Genomic DNA, 17369 nt, shown 5'->3' with positions numbered 1-17369 from the left:
AATGGCTGCGAGTGCCTACTGGTTTTTTCCCCCCTAAAATTACTTATTCCGTTCAGTTTAAATTAGCAAATAATTTCAGTTGTGTTTTCAATTAAGAAGGATATGTTTAAGTACAGGAGGGATTTGACTCAGCCCTGACAGAGACAGCAAGAGCAAAACTGCCACTACACAGGGTTTGTAAGGAGGCAGGAACTAAATAAAGCCCCTGTGGCCTCACCATTTGAATGCCCCAGGCTTGGCATGTGCTGAGCTTGGAATCTTGCCTGCTCCAGCAGCTCTGCTCTGTGGAACACTGACCCAAAATCCTGGACTTTGGACATCTTCACATCTGTATTCAGGCCCTGATGGCTGCTGCCAGCCCTACTCTGGTCCTGCAGGGACAGACCTGCAGTTCCACCAGGGCTCACCCAGGAGCTGATGCTACACAGGTCATCTCCTGCCAAGGAGCTGACCCATGGCCATTTTTTGGGAGCCTGAAGGGCTCACGTGAAGGTTTTTTTCTCACCAGAGCAGGAGCTCTTTCTTGTCACCGTGTACATTCTTGGGGCCACCACAAAAGCAGAAAAATCCCAAACTGACTAACAGAAACAATATAACAGCTGAGAATGCCACAGTCAACACCATCACTGTGTTGTTTCAGTCAGCTCTAAGGTGCTGGTATTTTCTGTCCCTTTCTGTCTCCTGGCAGCAACATTTTTATCAGCAAAGCTCCAGGATTTTGTTGTAGGGTGAGTTTGCAGACCGTGGCTCCAGCCCCTGCTCTGCAGGCTGCCCAAGAGTCCCAGCTTCAGAAGCTCCAGGGGCTTTCAGACCTTCTGATTGCTCATTAATTTCTGCCTGCAAGGAGTGCTTTGTTCTGTGGTTATTGTTTGCATCCAGCTTCTGCCTCAATTATGCATATGGAACCATAAAATCAGGAAGGTTGGAAAAGACCTCTTGATCCTCAAGTCCACCTGTCAGCCCAGCAGGGCCATACCCACCAAACCATCTCCCCAAGTCCTACATGTTTTTTGAACACCTCCAGGGATGGTGACTCTACCACTTCCCTGGCCAGCCTGTCCCAATGCTTGGCCACTCTTCCAGTAAATCACTTTTTTGTGTTATCCAATCTAAACCTCCCTTAGTGCAACTTGAGGCCATTTCCTCAAGTCCCAAGAGAAAACGTCCTAAGTAGAAGCAGGTGACACAACCAGAGGGCTCATCCCTACCACTGCTGCCAGTGTTAGGTGGCCTGGAAGCCCCCAGTGATCCCACAGCCACTCTCTGGCAGTGACTCTGCACTGATCACCACTGGTCCCAGTTCCCTGCCCACGGCACATCCTGCGGTACCAGAACCGGCCCAGGAGAGGCAGCAGCTCAGCAGCCTCCTGACCCAGGAGTGGCCACGTTGGGCCCCTTGGCATACCCTCAGTGCAAGGAAGGGAGCTGGAGGAGAAACTGTGCAGCCCACACCAGAGAGCAAAGTGGGGCAGGAGGAGCAGGAAACCAGCGTGGGGCTGATGGGGCTGTGCTGAGCAGCTCCTGCTCTGATAGCTGGAGATAAAGTAGAGGGGATACAGCCATGGTGAAGCTGATGGTCCTGCCTGGTCATCATCACAGTTCTAGTGGGCTTGGCAAGTTTTAGTTGTTTGATTATTGGATGTTTATCTTGATGGAATTCTCTAAAATGAGAAATACATTCTAGTTCAGGATTTTTCTCCTTTTTTTTTTTTTTATTTTTTTTTTTCCATTTGATTTTATCATCTTGGTTTTAGCTGCCTGGGTTAAAAATGCACTTCATGGCTATAACTTGCTTGTTATGAATGCGTAACACTGATTATTCTGGTTATAATATAAATAAGAGAAATACATACATACCAGACTTGTTAAAAATTGGACAATGCATTCAAATCAATAGCAGAAACTTTTAAGATGTCCTTGACAGATTATCTGTCTTGAAGATTCAACTGTCCATATTAGAAAAACCAAGTAGTCAGTTACCAGTTTTAAAAATGTTCAAAACTGAAGTAAAATGTACATGCAGCTCCATGCTTGTTAGAACATGTGAGGCAACATTTTTCACTCTGAGATTCAAAAATCCATGTTCAAAGCCACACATGATTGTGATATAACTTTTTCCCAGACCCAGGCACACAGGCAGAATGGTACAAATCTTCCTCTTCCTTCTCTTTCTCAGCCAGGAAAAAAAAAGTTACCAATATAACATCCCTCCAGTGAATGTTAAGATATAATTACCAGGTAAGGAATGATTCCTATTAAACATTTAATACATCTCCCTTTAATTGAAATTTAAGCCTTCAGTTGTGGTTGGGTATCACTAAAGATGTGATTAAACATAAAAAATGTATAATGCTTAACTCCTTTTGGGGTGCTGGGATAGCTTCCACTAAGAAGCAAACATAAATAATTTCTTTTGCACTTTAAAAAATTTTTAAATTAGCTCTATTTCAGACTAGCACAGGAAGACGATCTTCCTCAGATGAAAGGGAATCTTTCACCAGTTTCACAGAGGGATCAGAGCCTCATGGAGCTCAGCTTCACCCTCCTCTTTTCTCTGCCCCTCATATCCCTGCTTCGTGCTGCCCCAAACCTCCCCCTGTGCCACCTGCCTCTCCTCTGGCTCTGCCTGCCTCACATTCTTCCTCCTCTGTGCCACAGCTTCTCAGACTGCACTTGAAAGGCTTCTTATGCAGAACTTCTTTTTTCCACGAAGGTATAATGGAGAAAAATGTAGATTTTCCCCTTACACAAGTAATCTGAGAGGTGAACATGCAGAGCATCAGCAGGGATACCACCAAAAGTTCTAAACTGAACACTTGCATATATGCAGAATTTTATTGCCTATTATTAATCTTGCTTCTCATCTAAAAATCAGTCCCTGTCAAAGACTCATTGATAAGGTAAACATAATTTCACACCTTATCAAAAGCTTAGATAAAGACTTCAAGAATTAGTCAACTCTTCTACCTGTCCCATTTTCTCCAAGTAGCACAATTAACAAAATTTTGACTGCAGCATTTCCCACTGCCACCTTTGCCCAGTGCCCTGGAACATCTCTGCTCAGGCCACCAAGGCCCCACGCACTCTGCAGTAAAAAAAAAATACAAAACACACCTCTGAATGTCAGCAGGGGGAAAGTGCATCTGCTCTGTACTTGTGTCCCTCCCTGAGCTGCTCTTCTTTGTGCTGATTGTGCATAACAGAAAACAAGTGACAAACGTTTGCTGTGTGGTCATTTTGAACTTGTCCTAATATTTGAAATCAAGCAATTTCAGTGCTTCATGAGCCTTCTGGATTTCTCCCCTCTCCTCTCAATGGCTGGGACCGTCCATGGTTTAATACTTTGTTTTCTCTCCCTGTTTGCCCTTGGTTCAAAGCTGAAGCTTGCTAATTGCTTTCGTGCCACTCTGTTGAAAGTGCTTGAACACAGCAGGAGAGGAGGAGCCATCTGGAGGAGGAAGGTCCCAGCTACACCCCAGCCTGAGCATCTCTGACACCAGCACTAAGGTAACAGCCAGAATATGGATATGGATTTTCAAACCCCCAGAGCAGCCTGCAGGGCCAGTGGCTCAAAAAAAACCCCAAGTGCCACAACCCTCAGACTTACAGACCAAACTCTTTTGGTGTGCAAGCTATTCAGAAAACAATCCAGGGATCTTCTTACCTCCACTTTACAGACCACAGCTTGGCTTCAAACCAGCCTGACGTCAGCTTGCAGCATTCCCTGGGTGTGAAGCACACTTTTGCAAGAACACAGGTATTTGCAACGATGCCCAACAGATGTAGTAATCATTAATTAGAAAGAGTCCATCTTCAAACAACCCTAGTGGCTTCTGAGGTACCAATCCACACAAACCATTGCACAAACAAAATGAACCCAGTGGGACTGACAAGGGGGTAAGCAGGCTGGGTGCTCACTTACCTCTGGACTGCAGGTTCTTGCTGTCACCACTGATGCCTGGCTGTCCATATACACAAAGAAGCAGGTAACTTCAGCTGCCTCTACATACACAGTACAGAGCAGGCTAAAATTTGGGCCAGAATCATGTCTTCCATTGGTTTCAAATAGTGCAATGTCCGAAGGGCAAAGCTGGACTTGTGAAGGCAAGGATGAGGAAGGTGCTGGGCTCCCCATCCAGCTGCTCACTCAGTGCTGATGGGCAGCACATGAGGTCCTGTCCTCAGCCCAGAGGGTCCCCATTCCAACCCACAGGGTGCCCATCCCCACACACTCCCCTTCTTCCCCCACCAGGAATGAATAGTGTCTGGGTTTCGACCCCCAGCAAAAATATCTTCTGAAAAAATCCCAGATCTGCTGACACTGGGACACTACAGACAGTGCTGGCAGCACATGCAGCACTGGCAAGCAGGCAGAGATAAGGGCACTTTCACTTTGAACCTATAGATGAGGGAAATTTAAAGGTCACCCATGGCTCTTGCCTGCAGGGCCAGGCACAGCTTCAGTTGGGATTCACCAGTTGGGAACTGGGGGTGTCATGGAAGAGACACGGGGAAAGGAGTCAGCGTGACAAAATGAAGCAACACACTGGAAAAAGCTTTCTTGGCATCCTCGTGTAGCAAGACACAGCACTGGCCTCTGACCTGAACAAACACTGTGGAGGCCTCCAGGGACATCACCAGGATTTCTCCAGGGAAAATGAGCCACACCTTAATAGACCTGCAGGGACTACCATGCACAGAAGAGAGGGATCCTAACAACCAGGCACAACAAGCAGGGATCTTCTATGGGCAAAGGAAGGAACATGGAAGAGTGTGGGAATGGAAGAGGTTAAAGGGATCACCTAGGAGCTGGCAGAACTGCTCCCCAACTCATCCCAACATGATGCAAAACCAGAACAAATATCTCACTAGAGGCACTTGGTTTCCCAACAGGTCCTGGGAAAAATCTGGGACTATAAATTAACAAAAAGAGCAAAGCTTCCTGGGCCCAATGCAAGAGGACTACACTGAATCCCTGTTTCCTAGGATGGCCTCAGTCTGGGGTCAAAGAAGGAATCTGAAGCCGTGTTCTGCAGATGGTCACCAGTATCAGCAGCTACAAACAACAGACAGCTGGGATGCAGGGAGCATCCTGGTCTGCACTGCTTGGGTAAGTGCTGACACAGGAATGAACCAGTGCACAGACCTTCAAAGAGAAAAATTTTTGGACACTTTCATACACATACACAAATATTTTAATATAATGGTAACTGAAATGTTATCCATATTCTTAGTACTGTCATAATTAACTAAAAAGATATTTTTTAAATTTTGTAAAAATGACATATTTTACACATCTTCTATTTACAATTGCAATATACTTAAATGTTATAAAACATCCACTCTGACCTTTAAAATATATGTATACTAGGACTTAGTATTAGATATATTATAATTTATAGCAAACTTAGGGTTTGCTGTGTACCTATCTGTTCAATGGGAATTTCATAATCAGCCTGGCTTAATAAAGGCTGCTAAAACCCAAAAATGGATAACAGAAAAAAGACAGGGAATGTGCAAATATTGGGGTGGGCGAAAAAAAAAAGGAAAAAAAAATCAAGCTTGCAGTTTTAAAAAATAATATGGTGAAGATTTCCAATAAATTAAAATCATAACCCACAAAACCCTTTTCTTCGCATTGTCCACGATCAAATTAATTTTCAGTACTATTAAGCTAAAAGGAAAAAAAATAAGCCCAAACAACAAAAGAATCTCCCAGGTCTTCCCCACAACCATGTGTTCCCCACTCTGCAGTCAAGCATCAGTGTTTGCCAGGGTGGCTGCTGCTGGCACAGACGAGCTGGCTCTACTGATGACCCGAGAGTAAGTGCGCTCCATTCCGTGGTGTTTTGCTGAGTCCTCCTTGTAGGCAATCTTATAATAAAAAAAAAAAAAGCAATAGTGAGATGTGGGTAGCTCAGTGTCTGAATATTCATTGCCTAACCAAGGATTCCCCATTTTTTTGTTCATAGAATCATAGAACTGGCTGGGTTGGAAGGGACCTCAGAGATCATCAAGTCCAACCCTTGATCCACTACCGCTGCAGTTCCCAGCCCATGGCACTGAGTGCCACATCCAGGCTCTTTTTAGATATCTCCAGGGATGGAGAATCCACCACTTCCCTGGGCAGCCCATTCCAATGTCTGATCACCCTCTCCAGAAAGAAATTCTTTCTAATGTCCAACCTAAACCTCCCCTGGCACAACTTGAGACCTCTTGTGCCCTCTTGTCTTGCTGAGAGTTGCCTGGGAAAAGAGACCAACTCCCCCCTGGCTCCAACCTCCTTTCAGGGAGTTGTAGAGAGTGATGAGGTCTCCCCTGAGCCTCCTCTTCTCCAGGCTTCTCATGACACAATGATACTGAGGATCTGACAGAGGAGAAAGACCTAGGGAGCCGGCAGTGAGCAGAGGCTGAGGGAGAGGGAGGATGCTCTCTGAGCAGGGGGTAAATGGGGCTGGGCTGGTGGCTTCTGCCATGCTGTGCTTCAAGGGGTTCCCTCAACTATGTATCTCTAACAAATCCCATACAACACAACTGACAAGTCACCTACATGTAATAACCTCAGCAGACACCTCCTGCCTGTGGCACAGCCTGGGCCCAGCTCTGCACACGCAGGCATTTGGGCACACAGTGTCCCCACTGAGCATCACACAAGGTGACAGCTGAAAAAATCCATTCTTTAGGAAGGGTTTGGAGCAGGTGCCAGGGCAAGGCCTTAGGCAGAGCTGTCCTCTTGGCCAGAAGCAGTGGCAAAAGCTTGCTCTGCCCTTTGCTACATACAGGCTTGAGCAAGAAGGAAGGTTTTTTCTTCCTTCTGTTCTTTTTAGCCTCAGTAATAGCTGATTTCCCTACTTACTGCTACAAATACAGCCTGAAAAGCTGCCTCCTTTTTTCCACAGGGCACTATGCTGAAGCATCCCCAGCATGGGGGCCACCCCCATTGACCACGCAGCTGTCAGCGTTGGAAGAGAAACCTCTCCCCTTCACAGATCTCCAGGCACAATCTTATGCCATCAACCCCTGTTATCCACAGGGGCTGCTGCCTGCCTGCCCCCAGCCCTGCCCCAAGCCCAACACTCTCCCCAGGGGTGTCAGAAGCAGAGTGCCAAGGTGGCTGTGCCAGTCCTGACCCATCCATCTGGGCTTGCACACCCCATTGCTCCCCAGCCCCAGGACACGGCCAACAGCAGTGTGATGGGCAGGCCTGGGAGAAGGGGACCACACTCATGGGACAAGGGGGCTTGGCTTAATCTGTACCATTTGTCCCTTGCTCTTCCATTCTCCCACTTTGGCTATGACTGGCACAAGCTTTTGTATAAGGAGGCTCCTGACAAGCTGCCTCACTGACCTCCCCGAGTTCATAACCAGGATCCTCAAGAACGTGTATCTCAGCACTGTTCATGGACAATACTTCACACACATACCTTGTTTTTTGTTTTTTTGTTTTTTTTTTTTAAAAAAACCACCTCCCTGAGCAAGGGAGTCATTAGACATGAAACTAAAACAAACAGACCGAGTAGAAAAACAAGCAAGTGAAGAAAATACATGACATTGAAAGAAAAAAAAATAGATGTAAGAAAAATGAACATACCACTTTTGGCTATAGTATTGAGGGAAATGTTAGACAGGGAAGAAGAGAAGCTGTATAAGCAAGGACCATGACAGAGCTGTCAGAAAAGAAAAAGAAAACAAAACAAGAGAAAAAACATATGGTGATGAAAGAGTCACTGTCAGTGGGTGAGCAAACAAAACCCTCTTGAAAATGACAATGGGAAAGATGACAAATCTTGCTGGTGCAAAGCACACAGCAGTTACAATGGAGCCTCAAGCTTTCCAACTGCCAGATAAATATTTCAGCCACAGTTTACATCATGGGATTTCTCTGAGGTTCTGTTCAGAAGTAGTGCACATGCAAGGGGAAAAGAGTTTTCCTAAAAAACCATGGTGATGGAAAACTGGGCTGTTGCTTGTAATGTTGCCCCACTGGTTTTCTATGTTGACTTTCAAATGCAGATAATATGGGTTTAGCAGATGAAAATCTTGACTTTTGCTGGATGAATGCTTAACTTTGCATATCAATATGGTTAAGTACAATTAATTTTGTATTCTTTAGTCTTTTAATTTTCACTATGACTGCTCTGAGCTCACCGATACAAATACAGGTGTGAGTATTTAACAGAGCTTGCCAAGTATTTTATGAATGCTGAAACCTGTGGGCTGCTTGTGCCTCACTGATGCTGACCATACATTCTTCACTCTCGTGGGGAACAGTAGTTCACACAAGACATATGGTATTACCTATGCACATTGACTGGATGGCCAAAATAACTTCCACAGGAGAGACATGAACACTGAGTAACAAACGATAACCTCAGTACTTACACACTTACTGTAACAACCAGTGCTATATATTAGTTAGGATAAAAAATTACTGGAATGCTTGAGGTTCACAAATCCTTAGAGACCTAAACAGGAAGGGAGCACAACTCACAGAACAGCAACCCCCCCATAAGCTTGACCCCCACCTGGCATACAGTCAGCCTTCAACATGATAACCCAGCTTTACACCCTGTGAAAACCTGCCTCAGTTCCAAAGCAAGGATAACAATGGCCAAAAATTTCTTCTCACATGGTGTAACATGGTGCCAGCTGGACACTTCTGTGAGATACCATCAACGAAACCAATGGCTAAACCAAGGAATTCTGCACACCAAGAGTGTCTATGTGGGCCATAGGCACCTGGAAATGCAGCCCAGCTGCTATAGAGTGTGTGTTTCTTGGGTGCAATCTAAGCTGCCTTCCAATCATGCATGCAGAGAAATAATTAAGCATGATTTAATTTCTCTGTTAGTATGAAGAATCACTCCGTGTTTAAATTAAAATAGAAAACAACAATAAAAACTATCTGCATAGATACAGCAGTAGAACAGCTGCAAGTGTGCACTGAAGCCCAGTTGAGTATTTTGGGATGCATTTCATATAATGCAGCCATGCATAGTTATCCCTCTGAAGCTGCTAAGAGCTGTGATAGTTTTAACATGGCGTGTTTTTTGACACTGTATTTAAATACAAAATTATAAAAAAGAAAACTTGGTCTGAAAGCTGAATACAAATAGAAAATATAAAGGTATCTCCTCTCCAGCTAAAAGTTAGCTCTTAAAAGCAATTAACTACTTGAATTAAATACATTACAGCTGTAGGATAATGCAAGCAGAGCATAAAGCACTGGTTTAACTCATTCTCTTTCTACGCCTGTAGAGCTCAGTCTGCATTTGGCCTCTTGAACATTCAACTTTTCAACTTTGTTGATTAATCAGATTACTTATATAGAAAACAGCTGGTTTTTTAAAAATAAGGTGACTATTGCACTGCAGGGTTTTACTTCTAGTATTTTGCTCCACAGCTTCATTTTTTCACCAGGAAACACAATTACCCACCCTCATTCAGCCCCCACCAGCACCAAAATAGATGATCCAACCTGTTCATTCATGACTGCAGACAGCTCACTGAGCATATCTTTATAATGAGACTTCATCTCTCCCTGATATTCAAATTGATCCTCCTTAATCAGGCGTTCATTGACATCAAGAGCATGGCCACACGCTTCTGCAAACTGCCTACAGGCACAAAAACCACAAAGAACAACCACAGAATATTATAGCAATGAAAAAACCCTATCTATATTTATATATACACGCTGCTGTGTCTCTTCCCCCCCTCCCCCTTGCAAGTCACACCTTACTAGAAGTGAATTTCAGAACTCACCCTCAGACCAAGAGGAATGCAGGACTAGGCTAGTCCAAAACTTCAGTAAATATTTATTTGGTGGGTAAATGCACAGGTAAATAATCAGCTTTCAGCCTGATTTCCTGTCACACCTATTCATGTTACTCATAGTATGCAGAGGATGGAAAGTTGAAACTTAATGTTTACCTGAAGATTTCTTTCAGAAGCTTAACTTGATTATCAGGATATCTCTTGGCATTTGTCTCTTCAAGAAAAGCTCGAGCATAGGCCATTGGTCCAGCATTTACCTGGGGAAAAACCACACAGAGAAAAAAAATGCAGAGAACAAGCATTTTATTGTCCTTTTCTCTTGTGTTCCAATGCTTGGGGACTGGCCTCAGGCAACCAAGACTGAAGAACATCACCTCACTCCTCTTGTCACCTGGATGAACCTGAGGGGTTTTACTGAAGAAAAGGGAGCTGGTCAGCACAAACTGTGGATTTCTGATGGCCTTTGAGAGTCCTCAGCTTGTTAACCATCTTGAAAGCTACAGATTTGGAGACATTTTAATGGTAGCACAAGAAACAGATGCACCTCTCACCAGTCCCTATTTTTCTAAATAGTAAATGACAAAAGCAACCCTAACAACACTCCCTTTCAAGTGTCTGCATGGTTGGCTGTGTGATGGGCTGTAGTGTCAAGTGTCACATAATGGTCTTGTTAGAAAAGCTTTAATATTTATTCAGAGAAGATCTGACTGAAATAGTTATATTTGCACAGAAATCCAGCAATCATCAACATCTGTAGAAAACCTTCCATTCCCTGACATTTTTAGGGTGGAATACAATACAGGGATACAACATAAGACTAGAAATATAAAATAGATGTCTGAAATAATGAAAATCTGAATTAGGATTTAGGTAGAGGCATTCAGTAAAAACTAAAAGAAAAAAAAAAGAGGCAAATTGTCATTACCTTGACACTGACACTTCCTTGGAGTTTGAGCTGCAGTCGGATCATGTCCACTTCTTCCATTGTGCAAAGCTGATTGAGCTCTGAGACTTTTTTGGACATCTCATCAATTGCTACTTCAATAGGGTTCAGCTCTGTGCTGGTCTGGCTTATGACTTGAATGCGTTTCTTCACGTAGGGAAACAAGTGACTGGCTACTCAAAAATGAAAGAAATGGATCGAGAAGGAGAGTATTTAGGAAAACAAAACTAACACAACTAAGTCAAAGTATGAACGTTTGACTTGGCCAATCTCTTTATCAAGCCATACAAACTAGGGTTTAATTAGGCAAATGAGTGAAAGGGAGACAGCAGCTCCAAACTGAAGTTTTATGTGCCTGGCACTGGGAAAGCATTTCCTTTTAAATTCACCACTGATAGCTACAGATCTCTGTCACATCCACGTGGCAAAAAGCTCTCACCTCTCAGTAATAAGAATCCACAAATTTCTTTTTTTCTGAACCAAAAAACCAAATGATAAGCCTGCACTGAGCTTCAAAAAGCTCTAAACATCCCATCAAACCTGTTTCAAGTTAGAGACAGGAGGCTCTAGCTGAGCTGAATTGCTTATCTCTCACCCATAGATGAACTGTTATTAAAACATCATCCTTAAAGAAGCAAGGAGTAACTTTCAGTATTCAACCCAAATACTGCTATGGGAGCTGACAGAGGGATTATTCATTGCTAAAAGCCCTTCCTCCCTGTCAGAGCCTTTTCACAGCTCTCAGGGAGTCTGGCAAACGTACTGTTCCAGCACATTAAGTCTGATCTAAGCTAACAATCTTTTCCTATTTGCCCTCCACCCTTTGGAAGGCCTCCCAAACTCTGTGCATGCCCTCCTCTGGTGAGCATCTGCTGCCAGTCAGCTCAGGCCTAGATGAGTTCCAGCTTACAGGGTGGCTGTATCCTTGGAGAGTAGGAAACCCAGGACTTCTGGAAGCATGATTAACAGCCAGGCATGGCAGAGAGCCAGAGATCCACAGACCACAGCCTGACTGCCCTTGTCCTCTGCACAATGCCAGCAGCAGGCTCTGGAGCAGAGATGCTGAGTGAGTACCATTCCAGGCCCCCAGCACCTCTGCCCAAGCATAATTAACTTCCACTTCCTTTCCATGCCTTGAATTCTTTTCAAAGTAAAAGCATTTCTTTTCATATAGGAAGCAAATGAAAACACTTTTTAAAAAACATAGCAATAGCAAAAAATGATACATGCTTCCTTTAGAGAAAACCATGAAGGTGAGGCAGGCTCCAGAGGTAAAAGTAGGGGAGAAGGTCATCAAACTCCTACCTAACACCAAAGATGAAGCCAGGCTGAGAGTGATGGGAGCTGATGACAGCATGTAATAACTTAGGGAAAACATTTTGCTGGAAGAAGCCCCCTCTTTATTTTGCCAGACATAGCTTAACAGCTGCACTTTCAACTCAGTGAAACTGCCGGCTTCAATAAAGATCTCAAAACACTTACTGATGCTCGAGCACTTAAAAAACCCACAGACAAGCTGCCCCTCCTTTTTTCTTCCTACAAGAAAAGCTGTGTCATGTAAGAAGATGCCCCCAGACATCACTGCCTCTTCCCTGACTTGTCAGAACAAAACTTTTAGGTGACTATGCCTGTACTTCAAGCAGCTTTCTTCACTTTGCCCCTTGGGTAAAGCAGATGCACTGAAGTCAGTGGGGCAGTGAATCTTCTGTCACACAGAAGGCTTTGCTGTGAACAAAAGCCTCTCGTGAGAGCAACACCTCCACCTCAGACAGTTTATCACATTCCCAGCCAAAATTCAGACAGGTCAAGTTTCAGTAGTAGTTTCATGAAAGATGCCTCTTTAACAAGATTTCAATGGTGATAAGGAACTAAACATTTTCTGTTTAACAGGACTCAATAAGAACAGACATATCTAGTGCTCCTGACACTCCTGTTTAAAACACTGATAGTGCCCAATGAGATGAAATCTTAAATGTCACTTCAAAAAAATTCTGTATTATGTATCTTACTCCCATTCTGAGTAAAAATCCTTAATCTGCTAAGTTTTACTGTCAGCAGAAGATGCACCCTACTTATTATTAAAAAAACAATAGATCTGAGTGCTAAGATGCCTCCAGCAGCACCACTCCCAGATGAGATCATTGCAAGAACAGTTAAGATGTCAATAATAAAAAAAATAAAAAAATAAAAAAAAATCACAAAGCTGATGACTCCACAAGTGAAAATAACTTTCCCTCGGATGGTCAGCAGGATTGCAAGAAAGCACAGACCTTGCCAGTGGACCTGCTGAGCAGCTGCCAACTTATTCTGCATGACCTGCAGAAAGCCTGGCACGTGAAAGGCACTGCTGGGCTCCACTGGCACGGGTGGGAAGGGAGGGGGGAAGGATCCTGAGCTCACGTACTGGTCAGAACCGTGCGCCTCTTGCACTGCTCTTCTACCCCACCATGCTTCTTCCCTGAGAGTGTGAACGGGGTTTCAAACACGAAGCGGTTGATGTTGTGATGCATTTCAAAGTCAGTCTTTCGGTCTTCAGCTTCTTTCTCTTCAAAGAAAGGTGTGACATATGTCACCTGGATGTAGGCATATTTTGGATCCAGGTCTTTGGGGTTGACCTGTGTAAGGGTGACAAACGAATTCTGTGAAGCGAGACGAAGCAGCCATTATGGTTCTGATGCTTTTATCTATATAGATTTATAGAGATTTATAGATATGTGGATTTATATGGATTTGATCTATACTGATGAAAACTGAGACTGCCAAATGGGTTATTCAGACCCAAAGATACTCAACCACAAGGCCCCTGTGAACAGCAGAACTTTCAAATACAGCCATTGGCAAAAGTGCACGGAAGCTAAAGGAGAGAAAAACCAACTTGCTTCTGCATTGCAGTAGACATCTGCATGCTCTCTGCAGGCATGTGTTGGAATATATTTTTTCCCATTGACTGTCATGCTATAGCACTGCCATTTTCACGCAGCCCCTGCCAGGCTGTAAGGTGAGGATCTTTTTTTCAGTTGTAGGTTGTGATGGTTGACACAAACACTCAGCTCACAGTCATTCAAAACACAAACCATGCACCCACTTCTCCCCCTCGTGCAAGAACTGAAAGTCTCAAGTACCTTGTTGGAATCCTGGATGATCTTCACATTATCTATTCCAAACTTGTCTGCATAAAGTTTCATCAGCCTTTGAGAGATCTCAGACAAGCCAGTTAGTTTGGGTTCTTTATAGATATACTCTTTACCTTCCTCTTCTTCAAAAAAACCCTGTTTGGAAAAAAATACAAGGATTCAGTGAACACAACAGGCAAGGCAAAGTGCAAACTAGGTGCTTGCATCAGGAATCAAGGCTGACTGTACACCACAGACTCCAGTATGCCATTTCCAGCACCTAAGTTAAAAGCTTACCCCTCTCCACCTTTGGCAGACACACATACCTAGAGGCCTGTGTTTATATCCAAAGTTAGCCAGAAAATAACTCATACACATTTATGAATATAAGAGACCTATCTGGTTAAAGATTTAAAGTGTTATCTTGAGAATGCTGATGGAAAAATACAAATGAATTAAAAATTAGACATAAATCTTTAAATTGTAATAATTTGGTTCAATTAAGTATTTTGGAAGCACTATGCTAACAGAATGTATTTGAAAAGAAAAATATAATAAAAAGACACAGACTGTGCTCCTTGGCAAAAAAGCTCAGTCTTGCTAACCTAATAAAGTCAGCAAGAACTTTAAAAAAGGCTCCATTGAAGAGCTGAAGGAGAACCTTTCAGGCCTCAGAAGAAATGCCACCCACAGAAAATTAGCAGAGCATTGCATCATGTGCAGGTGAAACACTCAACAGCTACTGATGAACACCTACATCAACACTCTGGGAGAAGCTCTCCCAGCTGAGCAGCAAGTGCCCCATTAACAAAGACTGGATTTATCCCAGTGCTGAGATATCCCAGTTCTCCTCCTAGAGTCTCCAGAGCTGTTGCTGCCATCTGGCAGAGTTAAGCATTGCAGCTGTACCCAAAGTCTCCTCCTTTCACCTCAATGCAGTGACCCAGAGGAAAACACCTGGAGCTGCAGGGACAAAGGGGAAGGGAGGACAGCCCATGTCTAACTATGTCAGACTCAAGGCCCTTTGAACTTGCCATGATGTGGCTTGGTCAGCTAATTCTACAGCCTGTCTGGGCAGCCTGCATCCATCTGTTGAAAAACAGAAGCACAAGCAAGCGAAGTCAAGAGAGAGCTCCAAAATCTCTTTGGAAGGGACTCAGGCAAAACCCAACTTTGGCTGCTAAAATTATAGACTAGGCAAAACTTCACAAAAAGTACAGCTGTGAATTTCAATGGTTTTTTTAGGAAAAAAACCCCCGAGCTTCACCTCACTTGGGATTAAAAAATACATGGATCTCTGTCTTTGCCTTCACTGGGGACAAGAGGCAATATAACTGCCTTTTCATTTGGCAAGTGCCAAGCAGTGTGGGCGTTACTGGAAGCCAGTGACTGATAGCAGCAACAGCAGCTTGTCTGACAGTATCTTCAGCAGTTTCTCACTGACCTTTTAACATCACACAATTTTTAATGATCTTATCAATTAAACTTCATAGACATATTAATTACTTGACAGGTACTTAGAGAACAAATCTTGAGCTCAAGTGCCAATGCCCTATAAGCATTCACTGGTCTGGGCACACAACTGACTTTCCAATGATTTCACTGAGCTATAGGATCATAACCTGCTTTCTGATCTTTTTTCCACTGAAGCAAAACTGCTTTATGTGGGAAATCCTTATTAATCTCACGCAACCACACTCAAACACACAACTGGGGATGGCTTCTGTCAAAAACCATCTGTTTTCTGTTACTATTTGATGTTTTCAACATAAACCTTCGTGTTTTCCAAAGTAATCACATAGCAAAATAAAAGATCCTCTTAAACACTGATTCTGTGTATGTCTGCATGCTGGAACACAGTGTTCATATGGAAGTGCCAAATCTCTGATCTGATGCTGCATGGCACACTAAGATGATAGTTTTGCTTGAAAAAAAAAACCACACCTGAAAACAACTAACAGATTTAGTCTTGTCTTGAATGCAAGAGACATTAGTTAAGTATGTATTCCCTACAGTATTTCAGCTGACAAGGTGACAAGCAGGAATTAATTATGAGATATAAAGAATTGTGTCTGCCATATGCTATATGTCTGGCAAAGACTATGGAAAGTAAGATTAAATACTTTTTAGGAACCAAATATCCCCCAATCTCAGGATTTTAAAATATTAATCAGCCAAGGTCACATTATCAACGAATACCCCTAGATTATTTTCATACTGGTTGGTTTTGCCCTGCAGGAACAATGCAGCCTTACAAATGAAAATTATTTAACAGAGCAGCCGAATGCAATGGAAGTGAAACATCCTCCTGGTCAGCAGATTATTGGTTTCCACAAGCTGAGAGGAAAGCTGTGACCTGGGAGTGCTTAAAAGGCCCTTCTTCCTCCCTGTGTGCCCTGCTACAGACCTTGAAGATGACAGTAAATCTTATTTTTCTCTGTTGGAATAATACATTCTGCCCCCACAACTGACAGGCCAAGGTAGAACCTTTTGCTTTACCAGTTCACAGATACCTCCCTGGCTTTATTGAGTAAGCACCACCTCCTTTATTAAAAGAGCACATGACACTCTTTGGTAAGGAACATACAGCTGTTTTATTACATTTGGAAAGGGGACACATCCTCTGATCTTCAGATGTAAATATGCAGTAAGCTTACTGCTATCAAAATCTGCCCTCCAACTTCTACAGATTCTTGCCCAAATAGGAGAACAAAACCTCATCTCTACCTTTACCTATCACTGACCTCAAAGTAAGTCTTGAGAGTGTCTGCTTATCAGCACAATAGACGTTCAATATATTTAACAGCTTTTTTTTTTTTTTTAAATTCAATTAGAATTTTGACTTCAAACACCACCTCCACATAAAATCATAAGCACTGGCTAGTGTGGCCACTTGGTGGTGCAATGAGATATTGTCACCAAAGGCCACTACAGAATTTGCAGTCAGCTGCCATGAGATCCGGCTCATAAAGCTCTCTGGCAAAAACAACCTCCTGCATCCTCCCTAAGGACTGCACTCATTCAAACCATCCTTCCAGAGGGTCCCTGAAGCTATGCAGTAATCAGATACTGTCTCTGCCTTTGCATGAAGAAGAATGTTTTTCAGGTGCAGCTGCAGACTTTTTTTCTTTTTCCACAAAGAACGCTCAAAATTGTCCCTGCAGACAGTATTTGCAGTATTCTTTTGTCCTTTATTTTGCTTTCTCTGCAGTTTTTTTGTTTCAGTCCAGAACCAGCAGTGTTCTATTTTTACATGTATATGTTTATTATTGATACAATTGATGAAAACATTTAATGAATAAATCCCTATGTGTAATAATACATTTTTTTAATTACATGTGTGCTCTCATGTGTCTGCCAACAGGTATTTCATACAACTGTGTATGTCTAAGGCTGAAAAGGAACCTGAATACCAAGCATCCCACATCTGCACGAGGTTCTTTTTGTGGCATTTCATTTATAGTGGCCAAAACAAAGTGACCCATATTACTTTTCAATGGTTTAACTGTGTAATACTGGCAAAACCTGCAACCATT

At 43.1% G+C, this 17369-nt stretch overlaps 1 protein-coding gene across 8 annotated transcripts in view; it reads right to left on the bottom strand.

Annotated features, from left to right (window-relative positions):
• Positions 1-5143: 5143 nt before the first annotated feature.
• The window catches only part of DOCK10 (dedicator of cytokinesis 10), a 155276-nt gene continuing 143050 nt past the window's right edge, over positions 5144-17369 (bottom strand). For 6 of the 8 annotated variants that reach the window (XM_071751788.1, XM_071751789.1, XM_071751785.1 and 3 more), the window contains 7 exons: positions 13843-13989; positions 13125-13335; positions 10703-10893; positions 9934-10034; positions 9479-9617; positions 7592-7667; positions 5144-5874 (listed from right to left, as the gene is read on the bottom strand). In XM_071751788.1, the coding sequence (XP_071607889.1) occupies positions 5807-5874; positions 7592-7667; positions 9479-9617; positions 9934-10034; positions 10703-10893; positions 13125-13335; positions 13843-13989 (933 nt within the window). In that variant the 3' untranslated portion in view covers positions 5144-5806. The remainder of the gene's footprint in view (positions 5875-7591; positions 7668-9478; positions 9618-9933; positions 10035-10702; positions 10894-13124; positions 13336-13842; positions 13990-17369) is intronic. The other 2 variants (XM_071751790.1, XM_071751786.1) reach the window with 1 other exon arrangement.

This window comes from Heliangelus exortis, chromosome 9 (assembly GCF_036169615.1).
Source record: "Heliangelus exortis chromosome 9, bHelExo1.hap1, whole genome shotgun sequence".
NCBI lineage: Eukaryota > Metazoa > Chordata > Aves > Apodiformes > Trochilidae > Heliangelus > Heliangelus exortis.
Note: the sequence above shows the minus strand (reverse complement) of the source record. Positions and strands in the feature narration are given on the sequence as shown.